A 25,316-nucleotide genomic window follows, 5' to 3' on the forward strand; every position below is an offset into this window, starting at 1 on the left:
ACAGAAGTCTGAGCACATCTGAGCCCCTGCATCCAGCTGTGCCTGAAGCCCTGGGCATTTCATTTATGGGAGCCAATAATTTCTTCCTCTTGCTTTAGCCTATAGAGTTAGAGTCCCTGTGCCTTGACCCTGAAGAAATCCTGACTGACATCACTGAGGGAGGCAGAGTAAAGAGGGGCCACAGTAGAGATCCCAGCTATCACCTGCTCCAGCCCCACCGCGGCCCTGAGGACCTTTCATCTCAGGGTCCAGCCATCCTTTCCCACCTTGGAGGTTGCAAGTAACTCTTGGGACTATATCTCCATCCTTGTTCCCCTTGTGGATGATGTTCTCAGTAAGGCCAGCTCTGAACTGAAGGCCCAGTAATATCCAAATCTCCCACCAGCTGCAGTGTGCCGGGAAGTAGGCTGGCCACATGAAGTTTGCAGTCCTCTTAAGCTTGGTTTAAGATTCCCTTTGGCATATAAAGAGACGCAGAGAGATGACAAAACTTGCTTGCAGTTTCACAGGCCACCTGGGTCTCTGTGACTCCAGAGTTGGGGCTTTTCTTGTTCCCAGGCCTGCTCCCTTTACCCCACACCCCTAAGGGGCTCTGCTGGTTGCCCAAACCCGGCATCCTGGGGGTCAAGGGATCAGGTGGGTGCCGCCCAGTTTCAATCCACTCTGCAGATAAAGAGCTGGAGAGCAACGAAACCACCACCATTAACCCCGAGTGTGGGAGCTGAGCTTTCAACATCCCAGTTTGCCCAGGGTCCCAGCAGAGCTGGGGAGAGCTAGAGCTTCCAGCTTCGGTTACATGGAGCAGGGGCAGCTATGGAGGAAACTCAGTTCTGATGCAGAGAGTTCTGGTCAGCTGCGCAGCAAGAACTCTCCAGAATGGAGAATGGACTGGAGCTACTAAAGACAGGCTCACCCAGCAAGGGAGCTGGAATCTGGGACCCATGAACATCCCCAGGGAAGGTGGGCCCATCGGAATTTCCAACTTTTTGTTTATTTTTTAAGCTCCTTGAGACAAGGGTAACTCAGCTCTTCATTAAATGTGGGCAAGTGAATATACATGGAATCCAGAAGCTCCAAGCTGGCCCAGAGTTGCTGTGGCCTAGTTACTGGACAAGAGAGTGGGTGGTTTGCAGAAACTGAAAGAAAGGCCCAGCTCTCCCTCAGCTGTATTGGGAAGGAGAAGCACCAGGCCTGGGGCTCCAGGCCAGAGGTGAGACCCTGGGCCTTGGCCCTAGACTCCACAGTCCCCTGATGTTTTTTCAGTCCAGATGACTGCCTTCTGCGTTCGCTTGACTCTCCCCCTTTGCAGCCCAGCCATCAGCCCTGGTCTGGCCTTGACGCTAATGGCTAATTTTAAGAAATTATGGCTAATTTTAAGAAACCTGCTGAGGCTGGATGCTTAGGACTTTGCCCAATCTCAAAACGGTCACTATCAAGAGGAGATGATCATATTAATTATATTAATTTATATTATTCGTAATGTTAACTACAATCTGTACAGCCCTTTACCATTTACAAAGTGCTTACACGCTCTCACACACACAGGCACCTGCACACACAAAATCCTATTTGATTTCACAGCAGCCATGTGTTGGCAGAGCCAGGGATCTGGGATTTCCAGAAAGAAAGTGAGGCCCGGGGAGGGAAACCAGTGCTCAAGGTCATCAGCTGAGGGCCAGCTGCTGCTAAGGTGGTTTCGAGAGGATAGATGTGCTCTCCCAGCCCATTCATTCCTTCACTCATTCCTCCATTCATTCCTTCCTTCATCCATCTAGCATTTATTAAGCACCTACTGTGTGCCCCACTCTGTGCTAGACACTTATCCCTAAGCCGGGACACTTTTCCAGAGAGCAAGAGTTCTTTTGTTCTTGAGAGATGAGTTGGGGGGAGGAGGGACAGCGATCCCATGGCCCCTGAGAACTCAGGACTCCAGATGGGGCGTTCTGGCCAAGTGGGGAACCTCATCTTTCTCTCAATAATAATAATAATAATAATAATTTTAATTCAGGAAGCCTGCACAGCCTGATTCCGACAGGCCTGGCTCCTGTGGGGCAGCTGTGGCTGGGGCTAGGTGTGGGGAATGGGAGACTTCTACAGTCGGCCGTAGAGTCCTTGGCAGGGCTTAGGCCGGTGCCACCTGGCTGGTCTCCGTCTTGGAGGTGCTGACGGAGGCCTCGTCATCACCCAGTGGGTTCTTGCCGCAGCACAGGGTAGTGATCATGCAGTTCCGGAACTAGAAGGCAAAGGACACGAGTCAGGGTCAGGGTCCGCTGGAAGTGTATGTAGCAAACTGTGGTGGTTGGCAAGATTTGCCTCCAACCCCTTCCCTGCTTCTGGCCCTCCCTGGATCCACGCCCCTCTCAAATCTGGCTCCCTGGAGGGAACTTCGTAAGCACACGTGGCCCTGCTCCAGAGATGCCAGGGACCAAATCCAAGGGGGTTTTGCTACTCATGACCTTCTCTGGTGTCCTCTGTGTGCCAAGGGTTATTTGTAAGTTATCTTATTTAACCCTAGAGTTTAGGAGTTCGCCCTTTCTAGGAATGAAGACACTGAGGGCCAGAGAAGGGCACGACTTGCCTAAGTCACACAGCTAGAAAATGAAAGCTGAGATTTGAAACGGATATGCGTAACTCCAGAGACCACGTTTTCCCCCACTGGATCATGGATCCTGCAGAGAAGCCGCTGGTCGATGTTTAAAGAACTGCTTTATCCATTCATCCCTCAGCATAAGACTTAGCTCTGTGTTCAGCTGTGTGGAGACTGGCACCATCGCATTCCCAGGCTTGGGACTTAAACTCTTTGACTTTTAAAGTGGGTCTCCAGAACTATCTGGACTGGCACCTCTCATGCATCAGAGACACCCGGAGGGCTTGTTAGAAATGCGAGTTCCTGGGCCCACCCCAAGCTTCTGATTGTGTATTTCTCCCAGATGACGCTGATGCCCTGGGAGATACCAGTCTCCCTGCCTGGTTTTGCAGGTGGGGTGACTGAGGCCCAGTCCGGGCTTGTCCTCTGCAAGCAGTGCCTGCAGCCTGGGGCCCCTGGACCCTCTTGCCCCACCATCAGGCACCTGCTTGTTCATCATGATATAGATGACAGGGTTGTAGATGGAGGAGGACTTGGCAAAGAATGCTGGGATGGTCATGAAGATGGGACCAAAGTTGGAGCCCTGGTGGGTGAAGATGTAGAATGCGACACTGGCGTAGGGCACCCAGCAGATCAGGAATGCGATGACCATGATGATGACCATGCGTGTGACCTCCTTCTCAGCCTTCTGGGTGGTGGCCGACTCCTGCTGCTGGGCAGCCGCCTGCAGGGACACAGGGCCTGCTATCCAGACTCCCTTGGGACAGGGGCCAGGCTCATCCCAACCAACACATGTGTCCCCAGCGCCCGACATGGGACCATACCTCCTTGACTGTGAAGACGAGTTGGCCATAGCAGAAGAATATGACGATCATAGGGATGGTGAAGTGGACCACGAACATGTAGATGACAAAGGACTCGTTGTTGACCTCTGGGTTGAGTGTGTAGTAGTCGATTCCGCACGAGCACTGCATGCCCTCTGGGATGTACCTGAGCACCGGGGGGGTGTGTGGGGTGGCGGGGGAGACAGGAGAGGGCATAAGGGACACCCACGTGTGAGGGGCTTAGGAATAGGCTGCAGCCGGTCAGGGCCCTGGCTCGGCCAACACACCTGCTGTGTGGTTGGTCTTGCTCTGGGCCTTGCTTTCCCTCTCTGTAAAATGGATGTGATGAAATACCTGCTTGGCTGCGTGACTGTGGGGATCAAATAAACTGAGATGAGGGGTTCAAATGCACCTGGTGAAAACTGCGGTTTGGTTGTACAGCAGCCATGGTATCCGGAGATGGCCTAGTCTCCTGCCTAGCAGAGCCCATACACCGCTGACCTATGCTGGGTTTCCTCACCAGACCTGCTGCTCCCCATGGCTGGAGGCCGGGCCTCAGGCTGTGCAGGGCAGAGGTTGGTGGGGAGAAGGGAAAAGCTCCCAATATCTGAAGCAGTTTGTATAAACCAGGGTCTTACTGACAGCGTAAGGGTGTCTTCTAGGCCAAAGATGGGCACACACATTAACTAAGGGATCTTTGCACATTTTGTAGAAACAAGAGGTCCCGAGGCCATGTGATTTCAGAGGATGGTGACAATGGAGTGGCCTGAGTGGCCGTTGGCTGTGCCTGGGGGGATGGGACTGGGCAGGACTGGAGAAGACAGGGGAAGATGCAGGAGAGGGCGGGCTCAGACCCAACAAGGAACAAAAAATTGACCCCAGGAGGCTGAGAGAGGAGGGAAGGGAAGAGAGATTGGGAATTTCCTGGAAGCAGAGGGACACGAGGCCTCTGGGAACCCACAGCCCAGTTTCCCAAACCACTGTCCTCCCATCTCTCATCTGAGCCCCATTTGGAGATGATGGACTAAAGGCTGCAGAGGACCAAGTTCCCAGGGGCTACCATGTCACCACTGGCACTAGACAGGCTTGGCCTCCCCAGGTGCTGAGGCCCAAGGTCAGAGGAAACTGCCTATGGGGCAAAGAGGATTGGAATCTGGCCCTGGCTTAGTTAAGGATTAGGGGCAGAGCCAAGGTGAAGGGTTGAGGCATCTTGGATTCTCCTTGACATGGGGGCTCAGGAGCTGGGACTGGCCCTTATAGCAGCATTAGGGTCTGATTCTCTCTTTCCCTGCCCTAAACCCCTCCCTTGGGAGAGCTACCAGGGTAGGCATGTGGGGTAGGGGGCAGAACAGACAGTGCCAGCTTTGAGTCCTGGCTGGGGGACCCTACAAAGACCCCTTGGGGACCCTTCTTTTCTACTCAGTGTCATTACCTGGACCAGCCAACGAGGGGGGGTGCAGCACAGGCCAGGGCCATGACCCAGGTGAAGGCGACGCCCATGATGGCATGGTTCTCCCCAAAGCGGAAGTTGCTCATGGGTTTACACACCACCACGTACCGCTCAATGGCCAAGACCACCAAAGACCACAGGGCAATTTCACCTGCAAGGCAGTCAGGGATCAGTCAGCATACCACCCACCTGGACCCTGCTGTCTGTCCAAGCAGGAAGCGCTCTTCCTGGAATGGAGAGGGCAGCTAGGAAGGCAAACTAGGGCAGGGCTGGAGCCAGGACCAGGGATGGAGAGGCGAAGGGGCTGTGGAGCAGAAGGACCCATACGCAGAAGGAGAGTGAGCAGAGCGTCCCCCAGGAAGAGGAGTCAGTTCAGTAAGGACTCTGGGTTTTTGAGGAATGGAAAATCGGATCCCAGGGTCATTGTTACACTGGGAGCCCCATAGGGAGTTTTTACAGAACATGTGCTTTTTGGGGTGACAGGCAGAGTGCCTGTTGGAGTTGGAAGTCCTTTCCTCCCTTGATGAATGAAATAACCTGGGTCTGTGGGTCCCCAGAGGAAAAATCAGCAAAGAATGGGGGGATTCAGATATCACCCCCAGAAACTCAATAGGGAGGTTGGCCATAGAATTTATCAACCAAACCAGGATGTTTCTGAGCGAGAAAGCAAACACAACTAATTATTACTCCAGGATAATAATTGTAAGCTGGCACCAACCCTACAGAGATGTGCCCGCACGTGGCACCTGCCTCACCCCTGCCTTCTAGCCAGAGACTTCCCAGCCCACTTCCAGCCCTTCTGTGTGGGGAAGCTCCTCCCCTTCAAAGAAACCCCTTCCATAGGAAGGCATTACACTGTGTGGTGATCTGTAGCTTTGAAGGATGCTTTTGAATAGTTTCTTTGACTGGAAAACCGATGGGAGTACTGCAGAGATAACAGACCCCATTTAGCAGCTGAGCAGAGAGAGGCCCGGAGAAGGGAAGAGACACATGCAGGGATGTGGGAGGGCAGTGACCAGGGCCTGGGTCTTCTGGCTCAGACCAAGAATGGGCCCCCTTCTCTGGGACACACAGCCTCTCAGGCAAACAGGAGAGAGCCGAGAGGGCAGCTGGCAGAGCCTAGCACCAGCCACAAGGACTGCTCGGCCTCCTCACCTCCTCTTTCCTTTACGTGTCCAGGATGCTGTCTCAGCCCCATTCCCAGGGAATCTCTAGCCATCACTGGGTGTTTGTCACCTTTGATGATCACAGATCACCCAATGGCAGGCCACAGGCAGGGGTGAAACAGGAGTCCCACATACAGACAGACCCTTCTCTGCAGGTCGGAGAGATGCTGGTGGGGAGAGACTGAGCCCACTGGCCAGCACAGGCGGAGTCCAGTGACTGGAGGACTGATCATCTGTGTCCCACACTGGGCTGAGAGCCCTGAGAACAGGGATCTGTCCTGCCCATCTCTCTTCCCCGTGCTTGGCATGGGTCTGACCCAGCACAGGTGCTCTGAGGGGAACAGAACAAGGCCCAAGGGGCCATTGTGACGTGGGCTGGAAACTCAGCTCTAGCCCCACCATAGTGAGACCCCAGCAAGGCTCTTGACATCTCTCATGTTCAGTTTCCATGATATAAAGCAAGACAGCAGCACCACTCTACACGAGATCAACTGTGCCCAGGGCTGCCCTCCACAAACAGCCTAGTGTATCATCACTGATGGTGTTTCCGGATCAAGCAGATAATGCTGAAGGATGTAGGGGGAAGAAGGCCTCTTAGCCACCATCCCCGGGCTGTCTCCAGATCCCTCCGCTCCCTCTGGCTCCTGCATCCCCCACCCTGCCACCCCTACCCTGGCTCATACCGCCCAGCGTGGCAAAGAAGCCCTCCAGATTGCATCCCGTGGGCCCGAAGACAAAGTATCCGTGCAGCGAGGTGTAGACGGTGGTGGTGAAGCCCCCGAAGACCATGAAGAGGTCGGCCACGGCCAGGTTGAGCAGGATGTAGTTGAGCGGCGTGCGCAGCTTCTTGTGCTGGATGGTGACGTAGAGCGTGAGGAAGTTGATGGGGAAGCCGAGCACAATCAGCAGGAACATGTAGGCAGCCAGCATGGAGAACTGCCATGGCTCGGCCAGGTAGTACTGCGGGTACTCGAAGGGGCTGCGCACCACGCCCGTCTTGTTGGAGAAGGGCACATAGAAATTCGGGCCCTCTGTCCCATTCATGGCTGCGGTCCTGGTGGCTGCCCCGTTGGCTCAGACCCAAGAGTGCTGCAGAGGCCTGAGCTCAGCCACCCAGGGCTCCAGCTGGATAACTCCGTGTGCTGACCACCCCCCCAGCCCCTTATAAAGTGACCTCCCCTCCCTAAGCTCCTGGCTGAATCAGCACCTGGGAGATTGGGGGCGTTATTAATCATATTAATCCCCACTGCTGCAACTGGGGGACCTAATTGGCTTCCAAGAGGGGCCAAGGTGACTCTAGACAGAAGCCTGGGGCCAGAGATGGGAGGAGCTAGGGACCCTGGGAAAGAGCAGGAGGTCCGCCCCCAACTCTTCTGGTCCCCAGGAGTCTCTGCTCGTATCAATCTGGTGGCCATGGCCTGGCATTGGGACCACTGGCTCCATGCCATGTCTCTCTCACTTCATGTGAGCTGGTTTTGTCTCCCCACTGGACCACAAGCTCCCTGAGGGTGGAGGCCATGGTGGTTCTCTCAAGTCTCACAACCCCTCACCCAACTCCTTACCTATTTCTTCCCCACCTGTCACCTCCTGGCTCACTCAGGTGCCGGGCCCTGACCCTAGCCCATCTCACCAGATTATAAGCTCCGTGAGGGCGGGGGCCAAGTCCTGCTGGCTCTGCACTCTCCAGGCCAGACATACAGCCCAGCACAGCCCAGGAGCTCAATAGGTATTCAGGTTGGAATTCACTCACTCTCTCGTTCATTAAATATTTATGTACAGACCACTGGGGATACAAAGATCCAGAAAGGAGGAGGTGATGGGGTGGGGAGGACTCTGGTGTGGGAGGAACAGATACAGGGCGGGGAGACTGTCTATAAAGGAGAGGCGTCTATGGAGGGGAAGTTTGGGTGTTTGAGGAAGGGGAGTACTTTGCTGGGTTGCCAAGTGAGTGAGACTGAAGTCAAGGGCTGGCGGAGGCCTGAGGCCTGTCTGGGCTGAGGCTGCACCCGGGCTGCAGGGCCAGCTCTGGTGGGTCTTGATGCCAAGCTGAAGAGCCTGGGCAGCGGACAGTGGCTTGGGCAGATCTCAGGGGTAGAAACATGGCTCAAATGCACCCAAAGATATATTGGAGGAAGAGAGGACAGAACAGGGGAGCAGGGAGAGGGTGACTGGAGCAGAAAGGGGACAGAGGCTCTCAAGGCTCCTGAAGCAAGGCCTTGCATCCAGGAGGTGGCTATGTGCCAGATGCTGTGCTGGGCACCAGATTGCTGTCGTGAGCAAGGCCGGCTTGGTCCCAGCCTCCTGGGGACTCCAGTGTGAAGGCTAGGCTGAGCCTGGAAACAGACCTGGTTGGACTCTGTGGCACACAGGGCACATCCGGGGACGTCTGGTCAGTCTGGGCTGGGTCAGTGGGTCTTGGAAGCTGTGTGACAGGTAACTCCAGGAGGGCAGGTTCTGGGGGCAAATGGAGGCTTGGCATGGACGGTCCCCGCCCCCCCCATCAGTGAAGGGAGCACAGCCATACTTCTGAGGAATGATGTAAGGCAGATGGGAGTGCCTGGCACAGGGGTGCTTGAGGACCACCTTCCAGGCACCTGGAAGCACCTACTGCACTCCCCAGACGGTGCTCAGCTCTGACAAATGCCGTGGAGAGGGATGATGCCTGCAGGAAGTATTGTTCTGTGGGGTTGTCAGGGCTTACAACCAAACACATCCTGAAACCAATGGAATACGAAAAGTTCAGATTGCCACCCCCTCCAACACGCTGTCATTTGGAGCAGCCCGGGAAGGTGAAGTTTGCACTGTGAACTTGGTGATGGAAGGAGCCAGTAGGGCATGTGTCCCTGTCTCCAAGACTTCCTTCCCTAGGACTCTCTTTTGTGTAGCCCCTTCCCACCAGACCTGTTCACTCAGGAGAGTACCCCCTTCCCTCCAGCCCGCCTGGGGCTCCAGACCCTGCCTGTCCCGGGTGGTGTCAAGGTTTGCATATGGGGGTGGGGGCTGATGAAATGTGTGCTGGTGGAATGAATGAGTGCAGGGAAGGCATGGGGGTGCGGTGTGACCTCTCGCAGTTTAAGGTGCTGGCTCAGGGATTAGGCCCAATGCTAATGAGGTCAAGGTGGAGGGTTTGATTCTGACGTGGGCCCCAGTAGCCACATGGAGGGAGGAGCCCTGATTCCCTGGACCAAGACCAGCCCACACACAGCTCTGTGAGCCCCCAACCCTAGACCTCAATGCCTTGCCTTCACCTCCTCCTAATGCTTAGAACACCCTGGAAACTTCTATGTTCTGTTCACATGTTTTTTGTCCATCTCACAGGCTGTCATGTGAGCAGGCAGGGGTGGAGGGGGTCTGCCCAGCTCTCAACAGGGTTCCTGGAGCCAAGCGTGGTGCTCATCACGTAGCAGAACGCTGTAAATCATTTCCCCGTGCACTGGAGAGAGCTGAGATTTCTGTCTGTTCTGTTCATTGGAGTATCACCCTCAGAGGCTGGCTCATAGTAGGTGCTTAGTATTTGTGGATCAAGTGAGTAGATCTAGGTTATCTCAGTCAGTGCTTCCCTCTGTAAGTCTCAGAGTTTAATGACCCTCCCTCACAGGACCATGGCCATGGGGAATTAAAGGCCTCACAGGGTGACAGTGCACTGTATTCTGTGAGGCACGACAAAAAATCTTTTTTTAAACTAAAAATACTCCTTGTTCAGAGCAACTGGCTCACAGTGAGCAGTTAGTCATTAGAAGTCACCTCCTCTGATCCTCCCTACTACATTGCACAGGTGGAGAGACTGAAGCAGTGTGTCTGTGGCCCAGGTCAGGTGACAAATCTGGGCTGTCACCTGTCTGGCCTTGCCTCCCTCCCCACACCAAAGACAGCTCTGAGGAAAGATCTGCTGCCATTCATACCATGGTATAAATGACAAAAAAAGGGTTGTGCTGGGCTGATGGGAAAGCCACTAGCCTAACTCACACGGGCCTAGGGCAGCAGTGGTGGCCCAGAGGGCAGAGGGTGGCACTGGATTCTAGCCTGGGGAGTCCCACTTCCCCTTTCTGGCCTCAGTTTGTTGGAACTAGGAAACCTTGGGAGATCCATGCGCACCTGCTGGGTAGACATGACCTGCTTTCCCACCAAGGCCCAGTCACAGACCTCCTGACTTTACAATTTAGGTGTCATGGTCCCCCTCAGTTGGGCATGGTCCCTTTACACTTACCCTTACATCTGGGCCGAGGCTCTGTAGGCACATAGCCTGGGTGCAACCCAGCCCCCTCCCTTCCCTGTGCCTCAGTTTCCTACTCTGTTGCCTATAAGTGATCAATGACCAACAGTGTTAGCCTCTTAGAGTCTAACTCAGGTTACGAAGGTCTGGTCTCAGTTTGCAATGCACTCCTTGGTGAGGACCCCAAGTCTACAGATGAGGGCCCCTACTCCATCACACCGGTTTTCTACTCAGAATTGATCACTATCAGCAACAGTCTTATTTGTCCCCTTATGATTCACTGCCCACCTCTCCAGAGTCCAGGGCTGGCCTCGCCTGTACTTTGCTGCATCTGAGCAGGCAGCTTGGGGTAGCGGCTCAATAAACTGTTGTCAAATGAATGGATGACTCCTGGTACCTCGTTAGGAGGTCTCACTCCATACCCTCTGACCTCTGAGGAAATGGGCTCAGAGGGTTAATGTTCCTCAGCAGAGCCGGAAGTGAACAAGCTGGCTGACTCCCCAGCCCGAGCTTTCTTCTCTCATGCCAGGTGCTCCAGAGAGGGCCCAGGAGCACACCAAGGGACAAGCCCCAGAGTGGGTGAATTTCTAAGCCATTGGCCCCTCAGTCAGGCTTGGGGATGATCTGTGGAGGTGGGCAGCTGGGGGTGGCTCTCTCTGAAGATGGTGGCACCTATCTCTAGGTTTCTTGAGCCCGGCCCCCTTGGAGCCCAGGTGCAGGGCTCTGACTTGGCCATGGAGGATTAGGGGCTTAGCAGGTAGCACACAAATAGCTCTTAAGCCTCTGCATAGAGGTGCTGCTGCTTCAGCAGCTTCCTCCTCCCTCCCACCCCCTACTCTCCTCCTCCTCCCTGTCTCTGCTCCCTGGCTTAGCCCCACCTGGCTGCATCACCATGGCTGAGCGAGGCCTTGGACTGAGCTGAGAATGTCAAAGGGAAGAAAGGAAGGAGACAAACTGATTCTCCTCCCCTTCCTTCCTCTTCTCCTCCAATCCCACTTCTTCCCTCCTCCCTCCCTGCAATTCCCTCTCACCCTGACATTTGCCAAACACAGTCTATGTGCCAGGCTTGGGGCTAGGTGCTGGGGACACTCAGATAAATCCTACATATTCCCTACCCTCAAGGAGCTCCCAGTTTGGGGGGCCAGCTAACAAGAAGATAATAACCATGGGAGGCAAGGCTCTGCTCCCAGGCCCAGCGCTGTAGGATCCCAGAGGAGCAAGATGTGGAGCAGGAGGGAAGCAGGAGGTTTAGGCCGGGGGACAACTGTCCAAGGCACAGGGAGCAAATGGCCAGCTGGCCTGGGGCCTAGGGCCAGAGAGGGCAGGCCTAGGAGTCCGGATGCTAGCTGGCTGTCAGTGGAGAGGGTTATAAGCAGAGGAGGGGTATGATCAGATTCCCATTCTAGGAAGATGTTCTGGAGTCTGGGTGGAATGTTGGGATGAGTGCTTGACCCAGGATGAGAACTCTGCCCAGTGCAGACCTCTTTGCTGAGGCTCCCACTGGCCCTGAAGCTGGCACAAGTGGAAGGTTGCCTGGTATCTGCCATAGGCAGATGGGGCCTTGGAGAGGGGACATCTCTGTACCTGTGTGAGAGCCATGAGGGGCTCCTGGCTTCAGTAGCCTCACTGTGGGTGCATGGGGGACACCCAGCTGGTTGAGGCCAGGCTAGAGCCAGGCCCACCTAAGGCCTGGCCTGGGGCTCTATCTGGGCCATACAATCCCCCTCTTCCTATTTCCTTCTTCCAGGGATGTGGGCAGGGTTGGGGACTTGGGATGATCAAGACCCAGCCTGAACAACCAAGCTGTGCAGTCGCCAGCAGCCATGTCTCTCTCCAGGCCTCACTGTCGTCTTAGTGAAAGGGGCATTTCAACATCCCACGGTGCCTTCCTTGTAGCAGGTGAAGGGTCGTCAGGCTCCTCAGATGGAGACTGAGGCTCGAGCCTCAAGGTCAGAGCTGGAGTACGCCCTTTTGCATACATGAGGAAACTGAGCCTTGGAGAGAGAACAGGCCTGGTCAAGACGCCATCTAGTCTGGGACAGGGGAGACGCAGAACAGAATGCTTAGGTGTAAAGGCTGTGCCTGGGTATGAATCCTATCTTGGCTCAGTAAGTATTTGTTGAAGGAAAGGACAGAATGTTGCCGAGCCTCAGTTTCATTATCTGCATAATGGGCACCCTGGAGGCTGTGGAGGATAAAATAAGATGATGCGTGGAAAGTGCTTAGCCCGGTGTCTGATACTCAGTGAGCAATTGACTTAAAGGCAGCTACAGTGATTTTTTCTCAGACTCAGACCTCGAGAGCTCAGCTTCCCCGGGGCAGCAGAACTTGGCATGGCACAAACTGGTTTTTGTGTTATTCAGCTGAGATGATGCATGCTGGAGTCTCAGGCTGGGCCCCCTCCCCCTGCCTCTAGCCATGGACCATCTGATCTGTCACTGTGATTGACGCCTGTTGGGTGGCTGGGGCTGTTTTCTCTCTCTCCCCTCTTCTTCCCAGCCATATGCAAATGATTTTAGTTCAAGTAATGCGCTAATGGAAATCCTAACACATTAATAAATGTTTAGCAAGAGAGAGAGCATGCATGATCGTAAGTAATTAGACACTCAACGGAGGAGTTCTGTTGGCACAACTGTCTGGCTCTCTTTCTTTATTTTCCTCCATCATCTCCAAAGAAGTGCAGAAGGAGGCAGGGGGAAAAGGGTAGGGCAGGGGCCAGCTTCAGCACTCACCGCTGGGTGGCCTCTGTAGCTGCTCCCTTCTCTAGGTCTGTCTTCATCCCCCCAGTGAGGCGGACATTTGTCCCACTCTGCCCACTTCACAGATGAGCTGTAAAGTATCAATATCTGATCACCAGGGTGGGTTTCTTATCTGACAGCGCAGTTCTCTTTCCCTGCTGTCAGGACTTTGCACAAAGCTCTGGATCATTGATACCTCTGGGGTAGGTAGAGTGGAGGGCAAACAGAACAGGGGTCTCAGGGCAGGACAGATCAGGAGCTTCCACCTAGGGCTGGGTGAGCCCTTGGGCCCAGTACCTCCACCCAACCCCATGGCTGCAAAATGGAAATCATAACCCTTCCATCACAAGGCTGGAATGAGAACGGAGACAATATATGAAACTTGGCTGGCACAGAGAAGGTCCCCAATAAATGTCAGCTCTCTCTCCCCAGCCTCCCATGTGCTACTCACCCTTGCCCTTGAGCTGCTGAATCGGACATTGTTGATGCTCAGGGGCAGGGACCTTAGCAAAACCTCAAACAGATCCACTAGCTTCAGGAGCTGGAGGGAAGGGGAAAGCCTCAGTGGGGTTGTGGCCTCTGTGGAGCTGGGGGAGTGGGGTGAAGGAGGGGGGCCTGGCCATTGCCAGAAAGCAGAGGGTAGGCTCCAGAACCTCTGAGGAGAGGCCCTCTTTGCCATCTTCTTTGGAGCCAGGAACCTTATTTTCTGGTCAAGACGGAGCCCCACTAAACCAAAATAAATAAATACCCATTCCCCTACCCATTCCCATATTGCCATTTCGATTAGATTACATTTTAAGAGCAGGCAAATGTAATGTTCCTCTCAGATCAAATTAGAAACAGGTGCACTTTTGCATAAGGAAATTAAGTTGCAGACAATATGAAGATTTGCTAAAATGCAGACACTGATGAAAATAAGTAGCCCTTTTATTTGTAATTATTGAGGCAATCTGTTCGCAAAGTGTACATGTTAATGGTCTGACAGATCTGTGGACTCCAGCAGGCTGCCACGAACAACTCAGAGCCTCTCTGAAAGTAACAGATTTTTTTTCTTAGAAAATGTATGTACATTCTCTTCTCCATCTCCTGGTGCTATTTACAAGGCCTGAAATGCCATAAATAGGAATTCCGTGGTTACACAAGGCCCCTCCCTAAAATACACACTTGATCTGGGCAGAAGACACATTCTGACAGTTTAACTCTTTCAGTTTAACTCTTCTTCCTTTGACAGCCCAGCCAAGTGCGAAGTGGCCCTGGTGGGAGCGCTGGTTCTGAGAGGGCCAGTCAGGGGCTGGGGTCGTCAATGCGCCTCCGACAGTAGGGGCAACAGGTGTGCTGAAGCACCAGCAGCTCGTAGTCCTCCGAGTGGAACATCTGAGGGGAAACGGTCATGACCCAGGGCCAAGGCGTGAGCCTGGCAAGAACTCCTGCCCTTCCAAGGGGAGGAGGCTTGGCAGTGAGCCAGGGCTAGAAACACCAGATTCAGAACACCTTTGTCTGAGGAGTGAAAGGGAGGGGGAGAAGGGTCTGGGGTCCGAGGCCCCATTTTTCTAAGTGAAATTCCAAGGTACATGACAGTTGCCTGGGCCTCCCTGGTTAGGGGCAGGTACAGAGAGCACAGGGTCAGGGGTAAGCCCACTCCAGACAGCATTCAGAACAGAAGTGAGAAGAGGGAGGGCCTAAGGATGGCCGAGTCTCTTCCCAGCTCAGAGCCCTGGCCTTGGGATCACTTGTGCTCCTCCCAGATGCCAGGTGTCTCCAAGGGGACACTTGGGAAATGGAAAAGCAGCAGAAAGAAGAAACTGGTAGCCACAGAGGAGCTGTAGGCACGGTACCTGGAAGCAGGAGGGGCACATGGTGATGGAGGCATCCGGCAGGAGCGAGCGGAAGTACTGCCACTGCAGGGGCGGGGGCCAGCGTTTGATGAGGACGTCCCGTCGGCTCATGGAGCGCAGCACCGACCGGTTCACCACCACAGGCACAAACTCGGAGCCACCTTGCTGCAGGATGGGCAGGTGGAAAGCAGGGGACACCCATGCTCTCAGCCAGGGTGACATGTTTATATGAGTCACGATCCCAGAATCTTTGGGGCAACCAGGGAGGACCCCAGAGACTTCCCCTGCTGGGTACCTTCACAGAACCCTGCCAGGTCAGGTAGCTCCTGCTAGCCATCTCTAGTGATGGGGTCCCCACCACCTTGACTCCACCACGGCCCAGACAAGGAACAAGTCCATTTCATGCCCAAGTGTGTACAGGAGAAGGGACCTCCGAACCCCCTCCCAACAGGCCTCACGCGCCTCCACAGCTCATCACTCAGAGAGGTACCCTCACCTCAAAGCTCAGCTTTGCCGTGAATGGGTCATCATCTCCCATGGAGTCCACAGTCTCATCCAGCCTCAGAGTTTGGGAATCTGGAAGGGTCTGGTCAAGGACAGAACCTGAGGCTGAGTGGGAAATAGGCCCCCCCTTCACCCAATGCAAGATTCACAGGTGCTTTCTGTGGGCCTGGTGTGTTTCTCCATGACTCTGTCTATGGAATAGGTTTCCAGATGGAGGAATGGAGGGAGTGCAAGCCAGGGAGGAGACAGCCCTAGACACACAGAGGCCGGGACCAAGCCCCAGTGCCCAGGAGGGAAAGGTGCTCTGATGGGACCTTTGCTGCCCTACACAGACCACACCATGGCCCACAGGGGCCTGACCAGAAGCATCAAGTGAGCAGAGACTTTAGGCCTGCTGTGGGTGGGAGTAGAAATAATGGGCCAGCCAGAAACCATGGCCAGCAAACTTGGCAATTCCTGGAGAAACACTTAGTAATCACCGGGTTGCCTGTAGGCACTTGAGATGGACTTGCAGGTCCTATTTCATGGAGAAGGGGGTGAGAGCTCCTGCAAATCCTAAGGCCAACTAGACCAGGTTGAAGGTGCTAAGGGTTGCCTCCTCTGTCAGGTGGTGTCAGAAGAGCTGATATGAGGCCAGGGCGGCTGGGGCTCCCACAAGGAAGAGCCCCAGGGGAATGGAGGCTGCTGGTGCCGAATCAGGTATGAGATGTGGTCCCACCAGGCAGCAACAACCCAGGCAGAGCATCTGATTTCTGTCTCCCATCTTTGGCAAACAACTCCCTGGCTTTTCCTTTCTCCTCTGCTGCTCAAAATGTAAAATGTGGCCCACAGACCAGTGGCACTGGCATTACCTGGAAGCCAATGGAAAGTCAGGCTCCCATGCACCCAGACCTGCTGATCCAGCTGCTGTGTGCTAGCAAGGTCTGCAGGTGCTGAGTGTGCACAGTCACATGTAGAAGCCCCCTCCGTGTCCAGCTCGGACAGTGAACATGGTCCTAGCCAGAGGGAAGAGCTGAGGTGTGGCCTTTGACCCAAGCTGTCCCGGCAAGGATGTGCCTTGTGTTTTGCTGTCATTCTGGGAAGAATGTCAGCCTTTTCCACGGATTTTAAGGCTGATAGGATGCAGGGTTGGTACTGCTGGTGGGATGGGGTGGGTGCTGCCAAAGAATGAAGCCACTCGAAGGACAACAGAGCCAACAGGACAGGAGACAGCCTCCCACCAGGCCAACTGAGCACCCGGATCTAGCTGAGTGTCCAATTATGGCTAGGCTTTACACCCTTTTGTTTGCTCAGCTCGATCATGGTTTTTCTGTCTCTTGTACACAAATGTGACCTGACTAGAAAAGTTGATACAGACATCATATGCTGTGTTGGTTGCTCATCAGCTTTGTGTGGCCAGGACAGACGGTACCTTCTAGGACTCAGGTGGGTGGGAGGCCCACCTGGAAATGAAGTGAAGGTGACTACCAAGGCACCATCTCCTCTTCCACATACCTCTTCTGGGCCTGTGGGCATGTACTGTCCCCATGGTACCTCTGTGCACTGGCCAGCTCTCAGTCTATTGCCAGCCCCTGTCCCTGCCACTATGCAGGCCTCTCCAATCACTCGGCAGTGGCCTGCCATGCCCGTGCCTCCACTGGGCCAGCCATCCCCCAATCCCCTCCTGCCTCCTGTCTTACACCCAGGCCTCGTGCTCGGCTGGCACACACACGGGTCCAGCTGAGCGTCCAGGATACTGTTGCTTGTGATCTCTTGCCATTTGTTCTCACGCTTGTGTCTTGGTGCTTCCAGGTCAATAAGGGAGACAGCTTCTTCATCACTGATCCCCTCTTCCAGGTAGAATTCAACCAGGTGCAGCACCTCTAGAGGGCACAGGGCATGGGGAAGGCCATGGGATGACTGCCTCAGGGGGAGCCAGGGCCTGTGATGCTCTCACCAGGCAGCATGAGGGGAGGTGGGAGCAGGCTTCTCACCCAGCAGCAGGCTTCTCTGTAAGCAAGGAGACACAGTAGGGCCTCTTTTGCCCACTGCATGTCTGGAGGAAGCAGGCATGTACGCATATGTATGCATGTGTACATGTGTGTATGGGTGAGAACCAGTGGCCTTTACCACCCCTTCTTCCCACTAATAGCTGGATGGGCTCCTCTACAAGAGAGGAGGAACGGCCTCTGCCCAGCTACCTGGAAGGGGTTTCTGATTCTTCGTCAACGTAAAAGGAAGCGGGACTTAAGAGGCCATCTTAGCCTTCCAGACCAAATGCCCAACCAGTGGCATCTAGGGCATTTATGTCATGCAAAGCCCCGTACCAGGCTCTGAGGGGTGGGTGCTTCAAATTTGGGCAGCACTGGGTCCTATTTCTGGGAACGCTTTGTGACTGTGCATCTGGTGGGGTGGGTGTCACACTGTCCCCAGTTTACAAATGAGGACGTGTGTGGCCAATCAGCGGCAGAGAGAGCCCAGCCATCCATCTGCACATGTCAGACTCACCATAGGAAGAGGCAGAGAAGACGAAAGGCTGGCGGCAGTTGATGCAAACATTGCCCAGGTTGTTCAGCAGTGGGTTGTTGGTGGAGCAGCGGTAGCACAAGGGCACCAGCTCCTAAAAAGTACAAGACCCACAACTGCCTGAGAGCCAAACCCAGAGTGAGGAAATGCTCCCTACTCTGATTTGTCTCCTGGGGCCTGGCTGCCAAGAAGCAAGGCTACCTGTGTGGGCGGGAAAGGGGCACCGGGCTTAGGACTCTATGCTGTGGTGACTCAGGATAAGGGCCTACAGAGGCATCTGAGGCCCTGTCACCTGGGTCCCACTGCCCTGGACACTCCTTCACAGGCAGGGCTCAGCAGCACATTTCTCCAGGAGGAATGACAACACCACAGCCACCACACACAGGGTGCTTAACACATACCACGTACCCTACTGTGCACATTATCTGGGCTGGCTATTTAACCTGTGGGAAAACTATTATGTGTGTCCCCATTTGATAAAGGGGGAAACGAGGCTCAGAGAGATGGGAGACATAGCTAGGAAATGGTGGAGCTGGGATCCAAACCCAGGTCTGTTTGATGCCAAGTCTCTGCTCTGAGCTTGAAGGAGGCAATTGTGAGAGACAACAGGTTAAATTGGAAGAAAGGTGCCTGGGGCACAGCTGGGCTACAGATACCTAGAAGAGTGATAACCTGGTTCCAGAAGAAAGAGGGGATAAGGCAGGAGCTCCTAGGATGAGGTGAAGGCAGAGCCATCTGGGCATGCAGGAGCAGAGGGAGGTTAAGGGCACAGCAGCATGGGCTGGGCTGTAGCCAACTCAGAGCCTCATAGGAGGGCTAGGCAGCAAGGGAAGGCAGGGCTCTGGAGCCCACAGGGGCCAGGGGCTGTGGCTGGAGCAGAGCCGGCTGAGTAGAGAATAGAGGCGGCAGAGAGGGAAAAGCAGGAGTCAGCAAACCAGGGCTTGGGAAAGGGAGAAGGGCACAGAATCCTGAGACCATCATAGCCATCTTTCAGATAGAACCCGGCCGGGAAAGAAGGCATCAGGGGATGTCCAGGAAGAGGAGGGGAAGCCTCCTGCCTGAGAGAGCTGTGCCCTCACCTCGCTGTCATGGAAGGGCTTGGAGCGGATGGTCAGGCTGCCCAGCTCAATGGACTTCTGGAACCTGGCGGGGATCTGCAGACCCTGCAGCTTGTCGTAGGCATGTCGGGCCAGCTTGTAGGCACCCAGGGCTTTGCTTTGCTTGGCCAGAGTGAAGAGCGTGTTCCTGCGGATGATAGGGTTAAGGACAGCAGAGGCCACACTGGGCCCGAGAGCTGGCACTGCCTACCCTCAGGGTGAGCCCTGTGCTGGTGTGCAGCTGGTGCTAGTGCCAGGAGGGCATGGGTAGGAGCCTGAGGAGCGCTTTGCTCATTTGTGGGATGTAAGTGTACTTCTCAGATATCATGGCATAGGGATTTTTCCAGAGATAAAGAGTGCAGTTTCCATTAATATTTTAACCTTGCTTAGGTTCTCTGGGCCTGCTGATGGCTCATCTTGTACCCTGAGTAGGCCAAAATGGCTCTCACCACCTCACCCAGCCTGTCAGCCAGGTCCTAGAATGCCCAGCACCAAGTGCCATCCTGCTTTAGGCTTGCCAGGTGGGGCTGGTCCCAGACTGCCTGCGGAGCTCACTCAGATCCAGCTCAGAGGCCACTGGGTGCAGGGTACTTCTCTCTGCCTGCACTTTACCAGGAGCCACAGTGATTTCTGAGTGGCAGCCTCCCCTATTCTCTGAGACTCGCCTCTGAGCTCCTCAATCTGAGGCCCCAGGCCTTTGTGCTGGATCCCAAGTCACCTTAAATGCTGGCTGCACCCAGGCCAGGCCTGTCCTTCCTTCCATGTCCTGCCTGTGGACCCCCTTCCCCACTTCTCTGTGGCAAGCCTGAAGTACCATGTCTCCTTCCCACTCTCCTTCCTGATGCTCCTGCTCCCCACAAGCCCAGTGTGGCTCCTTTCTCTCCAGAAGTTACATGGCAGTAAGCTTTCTTGTCTATGTCTCCACGGTCACTCCTCAAAGTCAGGGACCATGTCAGGAGCCACTTCCAGGTCCCCAGTGAACAGTATAGGGTGCAGTTTAGGGCAGGGGTTCAATCAAACAGAACTTGCTGGAAAGACTGGGCACAGGTTCTCAGGCACCAGCAGGTGTGGCCTGGGCCACACCTCTGCAAAGTTCTCAGTCAACAACGTACTTCTTGGTTCCCCTGGAATGTAAATGATAGGCCTGGAACCTCTGGAGAAGCTACTTCTCACTGATCAGTACCTCTGAGGCCTCTCCTGGGAGGGTCTTTTCCTTACAGAGAGAAGGTAGGGTTAGGGCTGGGAGGGGGCTGAGAGAATATAAGATTTAGAAGAGAATGGGGAAAATTATGACTTTAGTGACCTTAAAAGATTTTGGTCATTTCCTGGTAGCTTCGGGAAGCATGGGTCCTCAGCCTCCTTCTTTAATGGCCCTTACAGGCCATTCTTTCCAAAGAAGGTGAGGCCAACTCACATGGAGGCCCTCAGGCCACTACCTCTCCAGCCTGACTCCCACCTAGGATGGGCTTCAGCTCCTCCCGTATGCCATGCTTACTTCACCTCTGTGCATTTCCATGTGCGGAGTGCTCCCCTGGAATATCTACTCTACCATCTTCCCTTGTGCCTCATGGGATAGATGTCAGCTCTTCCAGGCATCCCTCCCTGACCATGGCCCCAGCCTTAGCTACATTCCACACGTTGACACAGCACACATCCCACTGAACTAAGCCCTGACACTTGTCACCTCCTCTACTAGATACAGCTTTGTCACCTACCACCTGGCCCGATGTCTAGGGCACAACAGGTGCTCCATCCCCCGGGCTGAACAAACACCCTCTAACCTGCCCCCCAGGAAAATGCCCAAGAATCCAAGAGCTTTCTATATTTCTGTTATACCCTTATTTATGGGTTCCAGGAGGGCTCGGGCAGTGGACTGGTTAGAGACCCACAGCTGGGCTAAGCCCAGAGAGCCCTGGAAACTAATCTTCTCTTGGCACTGGCCCCGGCCCCCTGGTCTCCCTGGCGAGCTCCTTCTACAGTAAAACAGTAGCAGCAGGACAAACTCGCTCTCTTCCCTGAGGGCTATGGGAGATAGGGAAGGTTCTGCCAGTGAAATGCTCTGGAAAGAACTTCACAGGGGCCATTAGACAAGAGAGGTGGGACAGAGGGTGGGGTGAAAGGATACACTTTAGAGATGCCCAAGGGGGTGTCTTTGGTCAGGCTGTGCAGCAGGAACCTGGAGATGTTGAAGAGGGTTTCGGGAAGATGGAAACTGAAGGGCTCCTCCTGCAGTGAGAAAAGCAAATAGGGACTGAATTCCTCAACGAAGCAGCTGCTGGGACAGGTCAAAAGGCAGACAACCAATAATTCTGAAATATTTCAGTAAAAGAGCAGCTTCCCTTAATGAGCATCTACTATGTACTGGGCGCTTTACAGCTGTCTCATGTGGTCTTTAACAAAATTCTGTAAAGATGCACTTTCATCCTCACTGTACTGATGAGAAAACAGGCCCAGAGAGATGACTTGCCCAAGTCACCCAGCTAGAAAAGAGCCAAGCTAGGATTCAAACCCAGGTCTGATTCCAAAGCCCAAGAATGCCTCTCTCCTTGGCTGTGTTGCCTCTGGGTGGGTTATGATTCCATTTCCCTGAGCACTTCAAGTTGTCTCCAATGAGTTCTGAGAGAGAAGACCTTTTAGGCAATTTAGGACATGACCAGACCATAAGCATGTCTTTAAATGGAGGCAGTTAACTCTTCAGAACATGAAATCATGTGCCTCTTCTCCACTCTCCAGTAGCAGTCTGGCTGCCCAATGCCCACCAGATGTGCACATGTGCCGGAGCTCCTCAATTACTCATCCCTGCACCCCCAGCACCTGGCACAGGCTCTAACACACACAAACAGGTCTTCTGTACCTAGAGGCTGCCAGAAGCTCCACACAGTAGACCACAGGGAATTTTCTATCACGAGGGGGTCCATAAAAGGTTAAGAATACCATTTTGAAGGGATCTTGAACTGTAGATGACAAGATGAAAGCAGGCCAGCTCTCCCTCCCCTTCGAGCACTTACATGGTAATAAACTGACATTTCCTGAAGGGTCTTACTAGGCTGTACTCCACACCGTGCCAGCAGGACTCAGGCCCTAATTGGTCTAAATTTGTGAGGACTTACTTTACACTACTACTTGGGTTTGGAGCCCAGCGTTCTCTCTTTAGCTCTCATTTAAATTTCTACAGCCTCGGTTAGTTCCAAGAACCCAAGAAAACCTGAGACTGCATCCTTTTCTGGGTGAGAGCCAGGGAGAAGCCCGCCTCTGGTTATATCGTGGTAGGTACGGAAGCTAAGAACCATCCCGGGAAGAACAGAATTGGCCGGTGGCAGAAGGGTCCTCAGAACTAGCGCCTCTCCTCTGGGAAGGAAGCCATTATCTTACGAAAGGTCTGGTGCTTCCCTTTGCAGTCTGCTCTGCCTCAGAGCTGCTCTGCTGGGCCCCGATGCCAAACGCTAAAGTACCACCCACCTCCATGCCTCTGCACATGTTGTGACCTCTGCCAGGATTGCTGTTTCTTCTCCTCCTCTTCCCTTGCCCCATTCTTACTAATCTCCCTCCTCTTGGCTTAGGTTCACTTCCTCCAGGAAGTCCTCTTGGTCCTCTTAGTTTTTCCCTTAAGACAACTAGGCTACACCTGCTTGTTCATTGACTATGAGCTCTTCAGGGGCGGGGATAACATCTTGCTCACCACTATGTCCCAAGGCCTCAGCAGAGGGCCTGACACACAGAAGGGATTTGCTGAATGAAGGAATGGCCCAATAAAGTCTCATCTGGGATGAACAGCCAGATACCCCAGCTGGTGTGAAGCTGCTACAAGCTCACAACTGCACAAAGGTCCTGGAGCAGAGCTCAGTTGTTACAGAAAAGAGCCCAGCTCCAAAGTGGTTCAGGCAAACTGACACTGAGCTGGGTCCCTGACTTTCCAGCTGGAGTTGAGTTTGGGGTCTTTCCCGGTGAGCACGTGATAGAAATGAGAGGCCCTAAAAAGACTGTAAGGGATGATGAGTTCCCTTGAAACCACTGACCGTGGTATGGGGAAGAGATGAGATGAAGGACTGATAGCTGACCAAGGCAGAGCCTAGCAGAGGAGTCTTTCTTACCAGACTTTCCTCAGAGACAAAGAATGTGCCGAGCACTCAGCACAAATGTGGGGGAAAGAGGTGCCCAGTGTGGAACGCAGGGCTCTTGAGATGGTCAAAGAACTGTGAAATGTTCTGCCCATGGAAAATTGGTTGGAAGCCTCCACACAGGGCAGGAGAACAGCTGACGCTCATCTGTGCCAAGTGCTTTTCCAATATTAACTAATTTAATCCTCACAACCCCACCAAGTAGGTACTATTATCACCCCTACTTAAAGAGAAGGAAGCTGAAGCACAGAGGCAAGTAAACAACTCGCCAAGGTCACACAGTAGAGCTGGGGTGTGTGGCCAGTGGTCTGCCTTCTCCAAGTTAGAGGGTGTGGGGGATCAGAGGCTAAGAGCACAGGCTCTGGAGCCAGCCCATCTGGTCTGGTCCTGGTCTTATTTAATATTTGTGGGATCTCTGTGTTTAGTGCCTCAGTTTCCTTGTCTGTAAAACGGGGAGTAAATAAATAAAGGAGTAAATAAATTGATACAATAAAGCCTTCAGCACATTTCCTGGTAAACAGTAAGTCCTCAATAAAGGTTCGTTATTGGTATTATCCTCCTGGCTTATCAGCACAGGATAAGCTCACTCTGTAGGTGCTTAATCAACATTTGTTGAGTGATTGAGGATACACAAAATGAGGAGGCTGATAAAAAGCTACCACCTGTTCCCCATTGTCAGGAGATAGATTTAAAATGGCTTAATCAAAACAATCAGGGAGTGACTAAAAAGAACTATTTGGGTCTCTGGAGATCAAGCCTATGCTCATTCGTTTTGATAGAGAAGGAAACTGAGAGCCAGAGAGAGAAAGTAAATAGCTCAAGGTCACACAGCAATTCAGTGGCAGGGCCGAGAAGAGACCTCAGGCCTTTGGTTAGAGATGGGGCTTCACCCACCTAGAATGGAACATCCACCCTTGATCACTTTATTTTTATATTTTGTAAGATTTTGATTATTCATTTGAGAAAATGAGAGAGAGAGAGAGAGAGCACAAGTCCGGGGGACGAGCAGAGGGAGAGGGAGAAGCAGGCTCCCTGCTGAGCAGGGAGCCCAATGCGGGCTTGTTCCTTTGACTCTGGGAATCATGACCTAAGCCAAAAGTAGACACTTAACAGACTGAGCCACCCAGGCGCCCCCACCCCTGATCATTTTAGAGATTACTCTTTGTCTGGCTAACCTGGAGTCTGCCTGAATTTTACAAACATAAAGCCGGTACCTAGAAAGTCCCATTCTAGCTCTGGCTCACTAATTCAGAAGCCCACAGCTTACAACAGGTCAAAGGGTAACTAGTTGAGGAAAATCAAAGTCCCAAACTTTGTCTCCAAGTAGGAGACCTGAATTTCTTGGCAAGTCATCCTGTCCAGTGGGTTTACTTTCCATCCAGAGGTCTGCTACTCTGTAAGATGTGCCCAGGGCCCTTAGCTCAGTAGGCAGCACCCCCACTTGGCCCCCATACCCGGACCACCTTACCGTGTACCGCTGAATGGCATGGTAGCCATGGTACAGCTCGGCCAAGTGCTGGAAGTGGCGAAACTTGTCAAGCATCACGTCCTTCTGGGCAGGGTCTGGGGTATGCAGTGTTGGGGGGGAGGGTGGCAAGAGGGGGAAGATGGGTCAAGCCATGTCTACAAGAGAAAGGCAATGGCAACACTGCCAGTGTCAGCTCTCCCCCAGTACCAAGACCTGTGCCAGGGAGACTGACAAAGAGACGCAGTGATGGGAAAGGTGCTGCTTAGGAGCTGGGACTGTCCCAGGATAGGGAAAGTCTCAGATGGGCAGAGCATGTGGCCATGAAAAGTCTGAGTACATTGCTTGCAGGCTCTCCCAGATCTGACACTACAGCCTATCAGGTCATTCCAGTGGGGAGCGCCAGCATGAACAGGGTGATCACTGGTGTGCAGACATACCAGAGGAGACTGGCGTGGAGGATGAGCACATGTCAGCTTTACTCATCTCACCTCCAGCCTTTTTCCTCTGTGCCAGGCCTTATCCAAAGCACAGACCACTGGCCAGAACAGAAATATGACACATTACACCTGGACCTAACAGTTTCCAAATCATAACCACAGCTTCTGTGAGGCTCACAGCAGCCTTATGAAGAAAGTAGGATAGGATTACCTTCAATGCCACATATGGGGAGGTAGAGTTTAGGAAGAAATTGTGACTTGTTACAAGGCACCTAGCTGCCTCCAATTCCAGTGTTTTTCCCACTCCGGCATGCTGGCCTTAGTCCAGTGAAGAATATCTCCGTGTCCCCTCTGCTTCCAGAACTCCCTCAGTG

At 53.6% G+C, this 25,316-nt stretch overlaps 2 protein-coding genes across 2 annotated transcripts in view; both read right to left on the bottom strand.

The window, feature by feature from the left end:
* Positions 1-2,122: 2,122 nt before the first annotated feature.
* RHO (rhodopsin) lies at positions 2,123-7,262 on the bottom strand (the record flags this gene model as incomplete). The annotated part of the gene is made up of 5 exons (XM_080830607.1): positions 6,711-7,262; positions 4,844-5,012; positions 3,412-3,577; positions 3,072-3,311; positions 2,123-2,233 (listed from the first exon to the last, which is right to left on the bottom strand). Exons 1-5 carry the CDS (start codon positions 7,069-7,071, stop codon positions 2,123-2,125), a joined length of 1,047 nt encoding a protein of 348 aa, XP_080686733.1. The 5' UTR covers positions 7,072-7,262.
* Positions 7,263-13,871: 6,609 nt separating this feature from the next.
* Positions 13,872-25,316, bottom strand: part of IFT122 (intraflagellar transport 122) — a 63,214-nt gene continuing 51,769 nt past the window's right edge. The window contains exons 21-28 of the mRNA XM_080818643.1: positions 24,506-24,600; positions 21,045-21,145; positions 18,902-19,067; positions 17,805-17,916; positions 17,054-17,179; positions 15,310-15,389; positions 14,814-14,978; positions 13,872-14,352 (exon numbers count right to left, since the gene is read on the bottom strand). Coding sequence (XP_080674769.1) covers positions 14,263-14,352; positions 14,814-14,978; positions 15,310-15,389; positions 17,054-17,179; positions 17,805-17,916; positions 18,902-19,067; positions 21,045-21,145; positions 24,506-24,600 — 935 coding nt within the window. The 3' untranslated portion in view covers positions 13,872-14,262. The remainder of the gene's footprint in view (positions 14,353-14,813; positions 14,979-15,309; positions 15,390-17,053; positions 17,180-17,804; positions 17,917-18,901; positions 19,068-21,044; positions 21,146-24,505; positions 24,601-25,316) is intronic.

Source organism: Martes martes (genome assembly GCF_963455335.1).
Source record: "Martes martes genome assembly, chromosome: 1".
NCBI classification, from domain to species: domain Eukaryota; kingdom Metazoa; phylum Chordata; class Mammalia; order Carnivora; family Mustelidae; genus Martes; species Martes martes.